The sequence below is a fragment of the Megalobrama amblycephala genome, linkage group LG9, assembly GCF_018812025.1.
Source record: "Megalobrama amblycephala isolate DHTTF-2021 linkage group LG9, ASM1881202v1, whole genome shotgun sequence".
In the NCBI taxonomy this organism is placed as follows: domain Eukaryota; kingdom Metazoa; phylum Chordata; class Actinopteri; order Cypriniformes; family Xenocyprididae; genus Megalobrama; species Megalobrama amblycephala.
In genome coordinates this window covers 6,382,911-6,401,194 of record NC_063052.1, presented here as the reverse complement: position 1 = coordinate 6,401,194, position 18,284 = coordinate 6,382,911, and the positions used below count along the sequence as shown (strand labels likewise).

Genomic DNA, 18,284 nt, shown 5'->3' with positions numbered 1-18,284 from the left:
AAAATCTTTACATTTTTACTGTTTCATAAATTATTTTTGTTTATTAGACCTATTTATTTTACTTAAATTTAGCTGGTATTATGACAATATTGTTCAAATTGTGTTCAATTAATTGTTTCTGTCTAAATGTTTACATCATCTTAAACCTTAAATCTTAAAATTTTGACAGCGAATTGCACCAGCGAGCCCCTGACGTCACACCAAATCCCCCTCAAGTCACGTGGTGCGGAGATGAGCTGGATTAATGCAGCGGTAGGGAACAAACGGGACGGTAACGGGAAACGGAAACAACTCAGGATTTAACGGCGACCGAATGCTGCGACGGTGAACTGCAGCTCTCAAAATCCATCGAATTATATAAAAACAAAAATATATTATAAGCTAAAAAGACACACATGTACTAGTCGTGCTGTTTTTGGACGGAAAGATGATTTCGCCGTGGGACAGATGGTACACGACCAGCTGCTGCCTGTGTTGTCATGTACGGACGGGCACCATTATCCTGGGCATCTGGTATATGGTGAGTCAAGACAACTCTTATTTTAAATAACATAGTTTTTTATATACATATAGGCTATATATAACCAGCATAAACTATTTTTGAATATTATTAGTAACGTTAAATTATAACTATTTGCAGAATTAGAATTAAATGCCTTTTCTAACATGATTAAAAATGGTCGTTGTCTAAAAATATTGCGTGTTATCCATCTAGACAGCATTTTTGGGCACCCTAAATGCTTGATGTTCAAAATTCTGCACGCACATATATGACTCCCCACAATGTTATTGTGCTAAAGCCATAGAGCAGCACTGCTGACAGAATATGAAAAAGAAATACAATGTGAAAGAGAAGATGAAATAATGATTAACAACGCGTATTTACTCCCAGGATGTCGTGCTTTCTCATAGTTGTGGCTTGTTTTAGAAACCAGAGCTCATTTACATAGTATAAATAGAAAAATAATCCTTAATCTTATGCTTGAAACTGTTAGTAAAGAAAGTTGTCTTATTGAACTCTGTCTAAAGACCTAAACATAGGAGATACTAATAAACACCAGTGGAATATTCTGGTCACCTCCAGTTTCTTCTGCATTGCAAGGAACAACAGAATTCATTAACCTAAAAACTACAGTGAGGTTTATTGACACAGACAGGAAAATACTTCCACAGACAAAACATTATCAGAGACAATGAGTGAGGATAAAGGAAATGTGTGTCACAGATTAATTTCATTTTCAATATAAATGTAGAGATAATAGCATAATATGGTTGATGGGTCATTTGTTTGGTCTGCAAAGTCAGCACTGTGAAATATTTCAGGTCTAGTAGATTTTAATTACACACACATACATATACACTATATATATATATATATATATATATATATATATATATATATATATATATATATATATATATATATATGTATGTATATATATATTATTATATATGTATGTATGTATGTATGTGACTATTTTTTGTGTCCATATGGTTTAGTTAATTTTAAAAGGGTTAAAATTTCGAATTACATTTGCAAATTACTTGTATACATTCTCTTTTTTGAGGACAAAGTCAAAAATGTCTGATTTTAATTCATTTTTAGAGAATATTTGGGGGATGACTGCAAAAACGTCAATGTGGTGTAACTGTAAAAACTGTACCAAATAATTCATCTTGTTTAAAAAAGGTGAAATTCTCAATAAAGAAATTCTCAGAAAATTAAAGTAAATGGAACACCATTGTTCTGGATATTATAATTAATTTGGGGAATCATGTGAGTCAAATCAAATTTCTGAAGTGTCAAGGTGGTGTAACCACCTTTCAAGGAGCCATTTTGTCCAAATTGTGCAAGAAGACCATGTGACATGAGTATTAACTTTTTAAAATATTCCCTCCAAGGCCATGTGCTTACAAAGGTGTCCATGATAATGCCAATCAAATTTGATTTTAAATTGAAATGTCAAATGGTGTAACCGGTTACAAGCCTTTCTGTTACAGGGGCCAATTTAGTCAAATATCCCTAGTTTATGATGCTGATTAAAGATGTAATATAAACTACCCTACTATTTGGAACTATTTTCAAGTGTTTTTTAATTTCACCTTTTTTAAACAAGATCAAGTATTTGGTACTAAGTTTTTACGGTTACACCACATTGACATTTTTGCAATCATCCTCCAACTATTCTCTCAAAATGAATTAAAACAGACTTGGTCCTCAAAAAAGAGAATGTATGCAAGTAATTTGCTAATTTATTTTGAAATTTTGACCCTTTTAAATTTAATTAAACCATATGGACACAAAAAAATTTGCGCCACGTCATTGACCCATATATATATTAAAGGTGCCATCGAATTGAAAATTGAATTTACCTCGGCATAGTTGCATAACAAGAGTTCAGTACATGGAAATGACATACAGTGAGTCTCAAACTCCATTGTTTCCTCCTTCTTATATAAATCTCATTTGTTTAAAAGACCTCCGAAGAACAGGCGAATCTATAACACCGACTGTTACGTAACAGTCAGGGTGTACGCCCCCAATATTTGCATATGCCAGCTAATGTTCCCAACATTATGAAAGGCATTAGACAAGGGCAGCCAGTATTAACGTCTGGATCTGTGCACAGCTGAATCATCAGACTAGGTAAGCAAGCAAGGACAATAGCGAAAAATGGCAGATGGAGCAATAATAACTGACATGATCCATGATATCATGATATTTTTAGTGATATTTGTAAATTGTCTTTCTAAATGTTTCGTTAGCATGTTGCTAATGTGCTGTTAAATGTGGTTAAAGTTACCATCGTTTATTACTGTATTCACGGAGACAAGAGCCGTTGCTATTTTCATTTGTAAAAACTTGCAGTCTGTATAATGCATAAACACAACTTTATTCTTTATAAATCTCTCTAACAGTGTAGCATTAGCCGTTAGCCACGGAGCACTATCAAACTCATTCAGAATCAAATGAAATGAAAATCCAAATAAATACCATACTTACGCGATTAGACATGCTGCATGATGAACACTTTGTAAAGATCCATTTTGAGGGTTATATTAGCTGTGTGAACTTTGTTTATGGAATGATATAGTCGAGAGCTCTGGGGGGGCGGAGAGCGCGAGCAATTAAAGGGGCAGCAGCCCTGGATCGCCGCATTTCTAATTATGCCTCAAAATAGGCAGTTAAAAAAATTATTTAAAAAAAATCTATGGGGTATTTTGAGCTGAAACTTCACAGACACATTCAGGGGACACCTTAGACTTATATTACATCTTGTAAAAAAACGTTCGATGGCACCTTTAAAATATCCAAATGCCTAATAATAAACTGAACAATAAACTCTGTTTATTTAGAATACTGGTATTAATCCAAGCAATTTATACCTTAAAACATAAAATTCCTGTTTCCAGTTGATTCTGTTTTCTTTCACCTAAAAAAATAAATGATCTAAACATCTATATTGTTAAAAAAAAATCTCTGTCCTTTTCAGCTCATCAATGCAGTGGTTTTGTTAATCCTGTTGTCGGCTCTCAATGACCCAGTCCAGTACCACTACCACCTCACCAGCTCCGAACTCGGCACGGATTTGGACGTCATGGACGATGCAAGTACGTTTGAGTCATTTAATCTCCCATAGTCATTAAATTCCAGTATGAACAAATAGATCAGCATCAACTTTTTTAAGTTCAGCAAGAACTCAAAGACTGCTATCGTATTTCCTGTTGGTATAAGCACTGCTGTCTGTGTGGCTATAGATTCTGGCTCTGGTGACTTTGATTAAAACTGACTCTCATCAGCAGGATTCAAACTATGATTCCTTGTAATTGGTTCGGGCTGCTTTGCATGTGGCCTCTGTTATATGAAGCCTGTTTTGTAATAGGGCGCTGAAGTAGACAGAGTGTACGGTTGAGTGTACTTTAACATATGGAGGGGATTATGTGGAGGGAGCTATTTCAAAGTCCAGCACCAGTGCTCTCGATATTCTTACAGTACTGAGAGCATGAGCAGCTCAAATTAATTTGATAGTTACAGCGTCTAATTCAGAAGTGTCAGAGATTAGAGAAACTCTGTAATATTAGCCGTTGAGTGAACTGAATAATTGAAGAGGCCATGTTATGACCTTTAACAAAGTCTTGATTTTTGTTTTTGGGGTCTACTAGAATAGGTTTTCATGCTTGAATGTTCAAAAATCAGCTTATTTTACACATATTTCACATTGTTGCAGCACCTCTATTCCTAGTCTGTCAGTAACGCTTAGTCTTGCATAGCGGACCGTTTCCAGGCCGACCGTTAAAGAACGCGACACACATGTTTTCTGGAAATCCTGTACATATTTCAACATGTTTCAAATTCAACAAATTAGATGACGACTTTGAAATTTCAGAAGTGTTTCACATTTTGTTTGCCTTATACATCAGACATTTAGCTAACGGTCCATGGCCATGACGTCTGTGGCTGAGACTAAGTAACACTGTTTAGTTCCTGTCTCTATGAAGCCCCTCCTTCCGAAAAGTGCTCTGTGCTCTGATTGGTCGGCTGGACCAGTGTGTTGTGATTGGTCAACCGTTCAAGTGTTTCGGAAATGTCACGCCCCTTACCAAATAAGAGTTGCAACACACTACTAATGCAACTCAACCAGGCCTCGCCCCCTTATTTACATATGCGGGAATTATTTAAATGAGTAATATTATGTCATGTACAATCCCAGAAGAAAACCCAAGACAACAATCGAGGCGTTTCAGGAAGTTCAGAAACAGTGTTTACTGATAAAAAGAACAACACTTTGGAGGGGACTTTGTGCTTTTTTGCAGACGTTTTTTATGCTCAAACAGCAACATTACACACTAAAGGAAGTTGAAAATGTAAGAAAACTTAATAGTTCAATGATAATATAAGACATTCCCTAAGTCCAGAAATCTCCCTGTTTTCAGTGTCTTCAAACATCCCCATTCTAGAAACTAGAGAAGTTAGTTTACTTGTTTTCCTCCACTATGTGCTTACTAGGCTGTATTATTATCTGTAAAACTTGTATTTCTCAATAATATGAGATACGCGTGTGTTTTGGAGACAATGAGAGTCTGGTGGTTGTTTTGGAAACACAGCACTATAGATAGTAGGTAAGGTAACTAGTTCATGAGTTCCTGTAACGTCTTGTGAGCAATAGGCTGAACTACTAAAATTTTAACTTAGGCAGACAATGTTACTGGCTCATATGTCAGTCTCCAGCCTTTTCTGATAAATTAGTAAGTTTGTTTATAAATGAATCATTCAGAATGTCAGCATGACTATTCATGGTCAGAATGGTTTACCAACAGATTATATGTATATTTATAATCATTTTAATTAATTCATTTATTTATAATTAAAAAGTAAATTTTTAAGTCTTTTTCACAGATATTTTGATGTTTAATAACAAAATTCATTACAATTTACATAGATATATTTTAGGGATGAACCGATATGAAAAGTTTGGCCGATACCGATAACCGATAATTATTTATATTTGAAAGCCGATAACCGATAAATTGGCCGATAAATCTAAATCCAAATTTTTATATAGTTTTTGAGAGCCTGATTACAAAAACTAAAGTTTCACCATTAAAAGCCATGTCCCAAGCACAATTACAATGTTCTCATTATAATTTTATGTAGTCTATATGACAGTCTTGCGCTGTACGTTGTATTTAACTGTATTTTCCTTTTTGAAGTGAGTTCAATCATATTTCAAGCAGTTCAAAACCATCATGGTGAACAGTGCACATTCGAAGTGTCTCAGCTGAAGGAAATTATCCAGGATTTATCGGCTTTAATATATCGGCCAAATTTTCTTATTGGGGCGATAACGATAACATTAAAAATGAACATTTATCGGCCGATACCGATATGGTGGCCGATATATTGTGCATCTCTAATATATTTCAATGTATTTTCATAAAAATTTCAATGCATAATAACATTTTTTACAATTAGATCTATTTCAATTTCAATGCATAATAACAAAATTCACTATAATTTACATATATGTAATTTCCGGTTTGTTAATAGCTTTGAGCATTGACAAAAATTGTCTGATTTTATTGAATTCTGATTAACAAAGTCTCAATTTGTTTCAATACAATTTAAATTTTATTTGATTCTGATTCGCAAAGTCTTCTTCATTCAGTTCGGTCTTGATTTGGATTTTATTTGATTGCCTGAATAAATCTACATTTGAGTAAATGCCAATTTAAGTCTTTTTTTTATTAGATAGATATATATCATTTTGAGTACATTTTAAATTAGACAAGAATTTCTCTATGAACTGATACTACGAGCTTACAAGGAGGTAATCTCTAACTTTGCATTACTATAATATTTATGTTTAATTAACATTAACACAACGAAACAGCTAAATTCAGTAACACTTTTGTTTAAAACAATCCTAGATGGTACATATTGGCCGTTAAACTCAATATTCCTTGTGCAGATCTGATGTCGTTTGTCTTTCCTCCACAGACATGTGCATCGCTGCTGCAATCTCATTGCTGATGATTTTGATTTGTGGAATGGCAACCTATGGTGCATATAAGGTTTGACAATTTACTTAAAGATCTCCCATCATTTACTCACCATTATGTTGTTCAAAACCCATAAGACTTTCTTTATTGCATTGAGCTCAAACATTAGGGTGAGTAAATGAGATTTAAAGATCATTTGAAGCTCATTAAATAAAACTCAATCTGTTTGTCATCATTCTGCTAAATGAATATTCATTAGTTTGTGCAGAGTATTAAAAAGATTTCTTTCTTTTCTTTTAGCAACATGCTGCATGGATCATTCCTTTCTTCTGCTACCAGCTCTTTGACTTTGCTCTTAACACTCTGGTAGCAATAAGTGTTGTTGTTTACCCCAACACTATACAGGACTATCTTCAGCAGTTGGTAAGGATCTCATGACTTTGAATTTTTGATATTGAAAGTATCATTCCGTTATTGACTCAATGTCCCTTTATGTTTTAACAGCCTGGGACCTTTCCATACAAAGAAGACTTGATGTCCACAAACAACATGTGCCTAGTATTAGCAGTGCTTCTCTTTGTCGGATGCATCTTAGCCTTTAAGGTAATGTGAAACAACTGTACTTTGCCAGTTCATTTTTGGTTCACTATAGCTGGATGTGATGCACAGTAGCCTGTAAGATGACTAGTGAACCTGACTGCTTCAGACAAACACTGTTGTCCTTCTAGAAGCCTGACTTTTCCAGTAGACTTCAGATGTGATACAAATCGCTTTATGACAGCCTGCGCGCATTAGAGAGAGGCAGATTACTCTGCTGGGATAAACACAGTGTGCTAAAATTAACCTTTTAGCTTGCCTCCCATGCTGTTGTATGCATGACAGTCTTAATAGGTTGTTTATTACATTGTGATCTGTCTAAATCAATCTGAATTCCTCTGAGAATTAATATCATTTAATTTAGTAGTAAATGGGTAAATGGGGGAGTTCAGACTGTACATTTTACAGATGGTTGAATTTTTTGAAAAGTAAAATCAGATATTTTGGTTTGAGTTTTTAGATTATTTAGACATTGTATTCATTTTGCAATTCCTCAAAGATAGCTGCAAATATAGCTAAAGGGTTATGATTAAAAATGGGAAAAAGAAAGGTGACTAGTTTTTATGTTATTTGTCCCATATGTTCTTGTTATATATTTTTTATACCAGCTGTAAATTAAATAATGTAGACGAGGGACTGTATCTGTGGCTCATTATTTTATTGCTAAGCCATATGCACTTGATTTTTGTTGGTGTTTTATTTAGCATCAACGGCTGTTCTTTCTCTTTAGGCTTACCTTATTGCCTGCGTCTGGAACTGCTACAGATACGTCAGTGGAAGAAGCACTACAGAGGTCTTGGTTTATGTCACCACAAATGACACTACAGTAAGTCAAGTGTTTATTTGAATGTACACTGTTTTTTTACATTGACATTTGCAGATGTTTCCATAATGAACACACATAAACTACCATTCAAAAGTTGGGGGTTGGTAACTCTTTTATTCTGCAGTGATGCATTAAATTGATCAAAAGCAGCATTAAATACCTTTACAGTGTTACAAAAGATTTCTATTTCAAATAAATGCTGTTCTTTTGAACTTTCTATTAATCAAGAGTCCTGAGAAAAAAATGTTTCATGGTTTCCACAAAAATGTTTAGCAGCACAATGTATTCAACATTAATAAAAAGACTGGGGTAATGGCTCCGGGAAATAATAATATATTATAATAATATATTCAAACAGAAAGCTATTTTATTTTAAAAGATATTTTAAATTGTAATAATATTTCACAGTATTACTGCTTTTACTGTGTTTTTAATCAGATGAATGCAGCATAAGAGACTTTTCAAAAATGATCAAAAATCTTACGACCCAAAACTTTTGAGTGGTAGTGTAATTAGGGATGGGAGTCCTAAGGAGTTTGACCATATATTTTCAGATTCTTACGGAGGCCTCACATGACATGCAGGAAAAAAAGTAAATCGTGCACAAGATTCACTTATTCATTCCCTCGATTTACTAAATCGTGTGCACGATTTAGCAAATTGAGGAAACGAAACAGTAAATCGTGTGCACAATTTAGTAAATAGAGGGAACGAATTAGTAAGTCATGCGCACAATTTAGTTAATCGAGGGAACGAATAAGTGAATCGTGTGTACAATTTAGTAAATAGAGGGAACGAATAAGTGAATCGTGCGCACAATTTAGTAAATCGAGGGAACGAATTAGTAAGTCATGCGCACAATTTAGTAAATCGAGGGAACGAATTAGTAAGTCATGCGCACAATTTAGTAAATCGAGGGAACGAATAAGTGAATCGTGTGTACAATTTAGTAAATAGAGGGAACGAATAAGTGAATTGTGCGCACAATTTAGTAAATCGAGGGAACGAATTAGTAAGTCATGCGCACAATTTAGTAAATCGAGGGAACGAACTAGTAAGTCATGCGCACAATTTAGTAAATTGAGGGAACGAACTAGTAAGTCATGCGCACAATTTAGTAAATCGAGGGAACGAATAAGTGAATCGTGTGTACAATTTAGTAAATAGAGGGAACGAACTAGTAAGTCATGCGTACAATTTAGTAAATCGAGGGAACGAATAAGTGAATCGTGTGTACAATTTAGTAAATAGAGGGAACGAATTAGTAAGTCATGCGCACAATTTAGTAAATCGAGGGAACGAATAAGTGAATTGTGCGCACAATTTAGTAAATCGAGGGAACGAATTAGTAAGTCATGCGTACAATTTAGTAAATAAAGGGAACAAACTAGTAAGTCATGCATACAATTTAGTAAATCGAGAGAACGAATTAGTAAGTCATGCGCACAATTTAGTAAATCGAGGGAACGAATAAGTGAATCGTGTGTACAATTTAGTAAATAGAGGGAACGAATAAGTGAATTGTGTGCACAATTTAGTAAATCGAGGGAACGAATTAGTAAGTCATGCGCACAATTTAGTAAATCGAGGGAACGAACTAGTAAGTCATGCATACAATTTAGTAAATCGAGAGAACGAATTAGTAAGTCATGCGCACAATTTAGTAAATCGAGGGAACGAATTAGTAAGTCATGCGCACAATTTAGTAAATCGAGGGAACGAATTAGTAAGTCATGCGCACAATTTAGTAAATAGTGAACGAATAAGTAAATTGTGTGCACAATTTAGTAAATCAAGGGAACTAATTTAGTAAGTCATGCGCACAATTTAGTAAATAGAGGGAATGAATAAGTAAATTGTGTGCACAATTTAGTAAATCGAGGGAAGGAATAAGTGAATCGTGTGTACAATTTAGTAAATCGAGGGAACAAATTAGTAAGTCATGCGTACAATTTAGTAAATAGAGGGAATGAATAAGTAAATTGTGTGTACAATTTAGTAAATCGAGGGACGAATTAGTAAGTCATGCGTACAATTTAGTAAATAGAGGGAATAAATAAGTAGCAAATGGAGGGAACAAATTAGTAAGTCGTGCACACAATTTATAAATCAAGGGAACGAATAAGTGAATTGTGTGCACAATTTAGCAAATGGAGGGAACGAATTAGTAAGTCGTGCGCACGATTTAGTAAATCGAGGGAACAAATAAGTGAATCGTGCACATGATTTAGAAATCGAGGGAACGACTTAGTAAAGCCTGCAGACGATTTAGCCAACTAATTGATGTTTATATTTTTATAAACAAAATACTGAATAATAACAATATTATTTGGTAACATCTAAATTCAGACATCAAGGTTCACATTTGAAAAAAAAAGAAGCCAAAACTGAAATAAATATAAATTAAACCTAAATAGCAATTTAAAAAAAAAAAAAAAACATCAACTATCTAATAAAAGGACAATAGCACATAAAATTATTAAAATTAACATAAAAGTAAATTCAAAAGCAAAAGCAAAAATATAAAATATAGTCAAATTCAAAACTATAATAAAACTAAAATAACACTCCACACAACAAGTCATTCATTCACAAATCAGGCTAGACCTGTCATGCTGCATATTTGTCAGCAAAAAAAATTAAATGGTCATGAACCATTAACAGAAATGAATAAAATCAACCAGTTCTCATTTCTTAATCCAACACATAATTCAGTAGTAGAAGTGTCATGTAGTCCGCTATAGTTTATCTTTGCACAGCTATAGGGGATGTTCTGATGTGCATCACAGCAGGATCATGAATGATGACGCTCTCCTCATGCCCTCCATATTGTTGAGTCAGTGTTTATGGAGGGCATTAGAGAGGGCACTGTGTTTGTACTGCCTCTAATCCAGTACAGTCTGCCAGAAGTAATCCCATCTTACTGCTTCTGTCTATCTGTCCTGCTGCTCTGTTGACCCTCACAGCCCCCCAGTCACTGACAACTCACATATACGAAGAGTTACATTTAATGCATTTGACAGACGCTTTTATCTAAAGTGACTTTCAGTGCATTCAAGATATACATTTTATCTGTATGTATGTAATCAAGTATAAAAATATTTGTATTTTTTGGGGTGGGTGATCACACTAATTGGATTGCCCGGGTCATTCAGCTGAATTCCGCAGATGACCTTGCAGCATAATGAGTGGTCAGATGCTTTAAAAAGAGACCGAAAGAATAGAAATAAAAGGCCATTGAGAAGCATAGGGCTTTTTCACTATTCAGCTGCAGGCTGTTACATAACTGTCCACACTTGTTTAGTTCATTTGATATCCGCTCGGTTGACGCATTCCAGCCATCCTGACAAGGTGAGAATGCGATCCCCTCAGGGCATTCATGACCATATTACTAATTAGCTCACCTTTTCATAACAGTTCCTAAACGAAGAATGTGGCTTTGGTTGGTCTTTCTACATGGGGAGTATAATTTTTTTTTATATAGTATTTAAATTTAAGGTGAAGGGGACCCTCTTGAAAATGCTTTAGTTTTATGTGTGATGCGGCCGTGGTTTACAAATGGCTAGCAATGTAACAAGAGACAGTAGAGAGAAAACTTTATGAATTATGAAGAGATAAAGTTGAAAGACGTTTTGGGCATGACGCGAGCAGAATTCGAACCTGCATCTTCCACATGAGCACCATAACTCAATGGCTATTTTCAGAATACATACTACGGTGCTACTCTTACTATTTCTTTAGTATATAGAATGTATACTACATGCAGTATGTACAATTTCTTTCAGAAATACCCAGATGTATGGAGCACCAAACATGACATGGAGGCAAAAAATAGATATAGCGGCCACAAATTAAGAATTTGTCGACATGACTTATTAATTCATGGACACACATTTATTATTTTTTTTCCTTGTTTTAGTTCAGTCGTGGCCACATTGTACTAATATGTTCCCTTGTTTTAATTTAGTTAAATCATGATTTAATGGGAACAAATTAAGTCGTGGAAAACAAATTCTTAATACGTTACCATGATATCTTGATTTTCCCCCCATGTGCGGCGCTTCGTACAGATGACCTACTACATTTACCAAAATATGCATTCCACAGTGCAATACCCTGAACTTTACCATGTCCAATGTGACTAAGGGTGTTTTCACACCTATGGATCGCTTGTTTTTTTCCGAAACAGGGACTACATTTGTTACAATGTTGCTTTTTTTTTCTTGGTTCGGTTCGCTTTCACATAGCAACATTTCAAAGCGTACCAAAATGCGTTAGGCAAGTCACATGCGAGTAAAACTGTCCTCTTATTGGTCAGAATTTTCTCTGCGTCATCCATCAAAATAATGATTGACAAGTTCGCTCCATGAGTTTATTGTGGCTTTATTTGTAACTGTCGAGACACACGCAAACACTTTATAAATGTAGCCGTCTTTCCCGCTTTTAAATTATACTACATATATTAATGCTGCGGCAAATTCAAACGCCCTCTCTCTCTTTCTCTCTCGGTCCGTCTCTGGTTTCCCAGCGCTGTCTAGTAGTAGGCGAACTGTTGTCAGTGTGTCGAGAGAGACCATATACATTTTATAATGAAGCAGAGCGGGGAAAGGCTTTGTCGGGACAGCATTCTCGCACGGAGAAGTGCAAATACACAACAGAGGCGCTCGTTGGTTTTCAGCTATGGTAAATAATATGCTCACTCACAGAATCAGACACTACCGCTTTTTATATCAAATTTCCCGTTATGAATTATGACATCATTTGGTTCGTTGGTCCGTTAACTGGGTCGGATTGCTTTCACATCTCAAGCGAACCGCTCCAGAGTTCGTTTGAAAGCGTACCGAGACCACCTCTTCAAGCAGGTCTCGGTACGCTTGTTTGGTCCGCTTTTGGTGCGCACCCGAGTGCGATTGCTGCTTTCACACCTGCCCAAACGAACCGCACCAAAGGGGGAAACGAACTCTGGTACGATTCAACCGAACTAAATGAGGCAGGTGTGAAAGCACCCTAAGGGTGCGTTCACACTTGTAGTTCGGTTCGTTTGGTTCATTTGGTCCGGACCAAAGAAGGAAAAAAAAACCCATTTAGTCCTGGTCCGATTAGCGTTCAGATTGGCAATTTTATCACCGAACCAAAAGATACCGAACCTTCAGACATAGGGATACATTCACAACGTGATTGGTCGGATTTTATGACGTATTGCCTATTTTGAGACGGAACTTACCGAACATCCAAAACAGTGCTGTTTTCTGAGGTAAATGCGCCCGTTGTGTGTGCGTAGCTGTCCGTAGCCTGCATGTGATGGTATTTTGGCCAGCTGGGAACTCGTGAAGAGCTTATAAAATGTGTAAAGTAGTCAAAACAGCGGCGAGAATCCCTCCGTCACACACACAAACGATCTGCTGCGTGGATACGCGCGTCTGATGCCTGTGATAAACTCGCGTCTATGACGAGAAAAACCGACATGCGTGAGGATTCTGTCCATTTTAGGGTCTCGTCTTCCTGTTTTTGGTTCGGTTACATGTCTTTGGTCCGTGTTGCGTTCATATATCATTCGAACCGCACCAGAGTTCGTTTGGAAGCGGACCGAGACCCATCTTTTCAGCGGTCTCGGTCCGCTTGTTTGGTGCGCACCAGGGTTCGGATGGCAGCGTTCACATATGTTCAAATGAACCGCACTAACCGAGCAATCGCACCAGGGTTCGTTTTAATCGAACCAAACATGACAAGTGTGAACCATGGTGTGAACACCCTAAATAAACCAGAAGTAGTGTCAGACATCAGTTCTTGAACTTCTTCCTTGACTCATTATGCAAGTTTATGCAATTTAAACATTATGCAAAAAATTGAATTAAAACATGCATGAAAACATTAATTAAAACAATAAACGTTTTTTTTTTTTTTACCAAAAGAAGAATTATTATAGTTATATGACAAATGTATAGCTTAATACTCTTTAAAACTTTTTATTTTGCATAATGTGCTTTATTTTACATACTATTTTGGCAGTTTATAGTATAAACCACACAATATTCAGTTAGCAGCAAGCTAATATTCATTCACAAACATTGCTAACTGCTACAGCTTAAACTACAGCTGTTCTTTTGTTTTCTTTTTTTGTGTCATGATTCGTCTAAAAATATAGTATAAAGGGGAAACTTATAGTATAAGAAAAGCATTTACTAATATGTTACTGCTTTCATTTCAGGTACTACTTCCACCCTACGAAGAGGCGATCAGCATTCCACCGAAGGATCCCCCTCCCCAGTACGTTTCGGCTTGAGAATCGCACCACTCTTTTACTACGCTGCTCCCAAACCTTCTCCAAAGAAACAATCTTGTCACAGTAGCCCATTCCGTTGCCCCGGTCTCCTGTTTGTCGCTGTGTGACGTAAGTCTCCTCTCTCCTCTCCTCTCTGGAGGCAGCAGTATGACTTTGAGACGCCCTTCCCTCGACAAGGCTGCCCAGCTGTCCTGGCAACCCAATGCTGTGTGTCAGCTCCAATCTGATTTGCACTTTCGGCGATTATGTGTGGCACTGGCCTTTTTAATACTGTGAACTACTCAGTAGTGTTGTCGTCTACTGATATACCTGAGATTTGAATGCAGCGTGCATGATAAACACGGGAGTTACGTAAGAGCACTTTTCAAATGGGAATTACCTAGAAATATACTGAATGTAAGAAGCCGGCATTTTCACTTTAATTTCGTTGTACTGTACGAAATGAAATTTGAATTCTGGTTCAGAATATTAACTAAATTAGTTGTAAAAAAAAATAAAAATAAAAATAACAAGCAAAGCTACATAATTTTATCTAACAAAGTGAAATCTTTCAAGTCTTCCTTTATACACAATGCAGTCATTTGTTAATATTGTCTTTCAACAAATCTATTGCTAATCATTAATTAGATGTCGCAAGGACGGTTGTTCCTGCTGCTTGTGAACAGTTTCAAAGCTGTATACACTTAATATACGTGATCACTCTTATTTAGATGAGAAGTCAAGTAGATTTGAAACTTTTTAAAGATTCTGTTGACTGTGTTTCATGCGTCGTGGGGGATCTGACTTCTACGGAGCTCCTAAAGGGACGTGGTGATGGAAAAAAATATGAGATGGCAGGAAAAATTATATGCCAATGCTTTTGCGTTCCCCAGAGAAACTATGCGTTCACTTGCAAAATGTTTGCGATTCCCCCCCAGAAAATTTGCGTTCACTTGCAAAATGTTTGCGATCTCCAGAGAAACTTTGCGTTCGCTTGCAAAATGTTTGCGATTCCCCCCAGAAAATTTGCGTTCACTGGCGAAATTTTTGCAAGAAAACGTTTTGGTAGATAATGCAAAGGTTTTGCGAATGAATGCAGGGGGAGAGAATGCAGAAGCACTGAATTATATTTTTTCCATCACCATGTCCCTTTAGGGGCTCCGTATACATCAGATTAAAGGACTTGTCACTCGTTTTATTAAAAAAAAAAAGAAAAGAAAAAATCTGGGTTAAGATTTGGTCACATTTACCGTTTCAATAGGAATCCACATGATTGTAATGGTGAAAGATTTCCTTACACAAATTTCGCAACAAGTTTAAATTGGTAATGTGAATTTGCTGCATTGATGAACAGAAAGCTACTTGGTTTGAAAGTGACTTCTGTGTGAGCTGTGTTTTATGCATCGTTACACTATTGACAATAGACAATGGACCTTTTGCCTATGAAATTTTGCTGAAATTTCAGTAATGTGACCACATCTTTACAGTGAGGCACTTAGAATAGAAGTGAATTGGGCCATCCGTAAACGTTCTGTGTTGATTTTGGTGTGAAAAAAATCACTTAATCTTTCTATGTAAAGTTATATCCAGTTTTTCAACTTCGTCGTCATGACATGTAATGCCTAAAATGCTAAATTGAATGATTAAAACATTTTTACCACTCAATATACAAGTTTTAACAGAAATATTAATGTCTTTCATAAGATTAGAAGCTTCACATTTCTACTTTTAAATCCTACAAAAATTGGCCCTATTCACTTCCATTGTACATGCCTTGATTTTTGCTTTTCGACAAGGGAAGTGCTCAAATGCATAAATGAGAATTATGTGTAAGGAGATCATTTTGTTGAATTTGTCCTGTTCAGAGTAGTTGTATAACATTTCTTTCATTATCACTAGGTTACAATCTGTGGCTACAGACTGCAATGTTTTTGCACATATGAATATTATTCATTCATGTTATTGTCTGTGATGAACGGTGTGTTAATCAGTAATTTGTGACAAATGAAAAGTAAAGGACGTGACTGCCGACAATAGATTAGCATCTAGCTTAGTTCAAACGACATGGCATCTCCCTCAGACATCTTCTAGTTTAAAGTAGCTTCTGTTATTGGGAACATTTTTATATAAAGTGGCTATGCAAGGGTATTTTGTAACATGTATCCATAGCTCACAATGTCTATGTACTTGCATTTATTCATCATGGTAACATTAGGTATAGAAGCATTAACGAACGTATTAGAGATTGATAGATGTAGCCATTTCCTTTCATTGTTCTGAGCGTAGACTTTCATCTTCAGTTCAGCTTCAAATAAGCAATGTTTTTCGTGAAACACAACTTTCAGAATATTCTGTGTATTTGGAATATTGCTTTTGGTATCAAATGTGACCTGTAAATTGTATTATTCTCACAATATTTCTCATGAAAATTAAATGATTATCACAAAAATCAATTCTCAGAAACCCAGAACAATGTTTGTCAGTAGGTAGAATGCCTGTGATTGTTTGTCTTTGTCTTGTTACACATCATGTATTGGGTTGACACTGGCTTATGTCTTATTTCTAAACAATAAAATATTACAGTAATGCTTCATTATGGCTGAGTATCTCTTTATTATGCAGATGAATAAACAATAGGATTAATACTTTTATTATATATTAGGTTATATACATACAAACACACATACACAAGTAAATTGTAATTAAGTAAAGGTGCAATGTGTAAAATTTGGAAGGATCTATTGACAGAAATGCAATATAATAAACATAACTATGTTTTCAGTGGTGCATAAAGACCTTATATAATGAACCATTATGTTTTTATGTTCATTATGCCTTAGAATGAGCCATTTCTATCTCTGCCGGCATGTTTCTACAGCAGCCCTAAACGGACAAACACTCTACAGAGTGTGTTTAGTCACTATGTTGTTCTTCTTCTTCTAAACCGTTTGTGTTTTTAGAGGCAGCTTGCATTGTCACTACATTGAATACGCACGAATTAGTAGCAGTAGAAGTAGTGGTCTGGTTTATTAGAAGCAGAGACCGTTCTTTGTTAGAAGTAAGAAGAAACCTCATTGCTTCACACAGGCTACTCTCTGCTGTCTCAGATGACGACATCTTTGTCTTGTGTCGGCCAGACGGCCACCGTAGCTTCTCCGAAATGGAGGGGTGCGCGCCGCTAGTTGCAGTTCGCAACCTCACCGCTAGATGCCGCTATAAAATTTACATATTGCACCTTTTAAAGGTGCCCTAGAATTAAAAATTGAATTTATATTGGCATAGTTAAATAACAAGAGTTCAGTACATGGAAAAGACATACAGTGAGTTTCAAACTCCATTGTTTCCTCCTTATATAAATCTCCTTTGTTTAAAAGACCTCCGGAAAACAGGCGAATCTCAACATAACACCGACTGTTATGTAACAGTCGGGGTGTACGCCCCAATATTTGCATATGCCAGCCCATGATTGAGGCATTACACAAGGACAGTTAGTATTAAACAAGGGCAGAACGTCTGGATGTGCACAGCTGAATCATCAGACTAGGTAAGCAAGCAAGGAAAACAGCGAAAAATGGCAGACGGAGCAATAATAACTGACATGATCCATGATAACATGATATTTTTAGTGATATTTGTGAATTGTCTTTCTAAATGTTTCGTTAGCATTTTGCTAATGTACTGTTAAATGTGGTTAAAGTTACCATTGTTTCTTACTGTATTCACGGAGACAAGAGCCGTCGTTATTTTCATTTTTAAACACTTGCAGTCTGTATAATTCATAAACACAACTTCATTCTTTATAAATCTCTCCAACAGTGTAGTGTTAGCCGTTAGCCACAGAGCATAGCCTCAAACTCATTCAATATCAAATGTAAACACCCAAATAAATACAATACTCACATAATCCGACGCATGCATTCAGTATGCATGACGAACACTTTGAACATTTTGAGGGTTATATTAGCTGTGTTAAATTTGTTTTTGCTGTGATAGAGTCGAGAGCTCGGGAGGGGGCGGAGAGCGCGCGATTTAAAGGGGCCGCAACCTGAAATCGGCTCGTTTCTAATTATGCCCCAAAATAGGCAGTTAAAAAAATTA

General features: G+C 35.9%; 1 protein-coding gene across 1 annotated transcript; it reads left to right on the top strand.

The window, feature by feature from the left end:
* The first annotated feature begins 225 nt into the window (after positions 1-225).
* Positions 226-16,779, top strand: laptm4b (lysosomal protein transmembrane 4 beta). Its single transcript, XM_048201371.1, has 7 exons — positions 226-520; positions 3,495-3,612; positions 6,500-6,573; positions 6,802-6,924; positions 7,006-7,104; positions 7,829-7,924; positions 14,133-16,779. The coding sequence occupies exons 1-7, from the start codon at positions 428-430 to the stop codon at positions 14,205-14,207; spliced, it is 678 nt and encodes a 225-aa protein (XP_048057328.1). The 5' UTR covers positions 226-427; the 3' UTR covers positions 14,208-16,779.
* Positions 16,780-18,284: the final 1,505 nt, after the last annotated feature.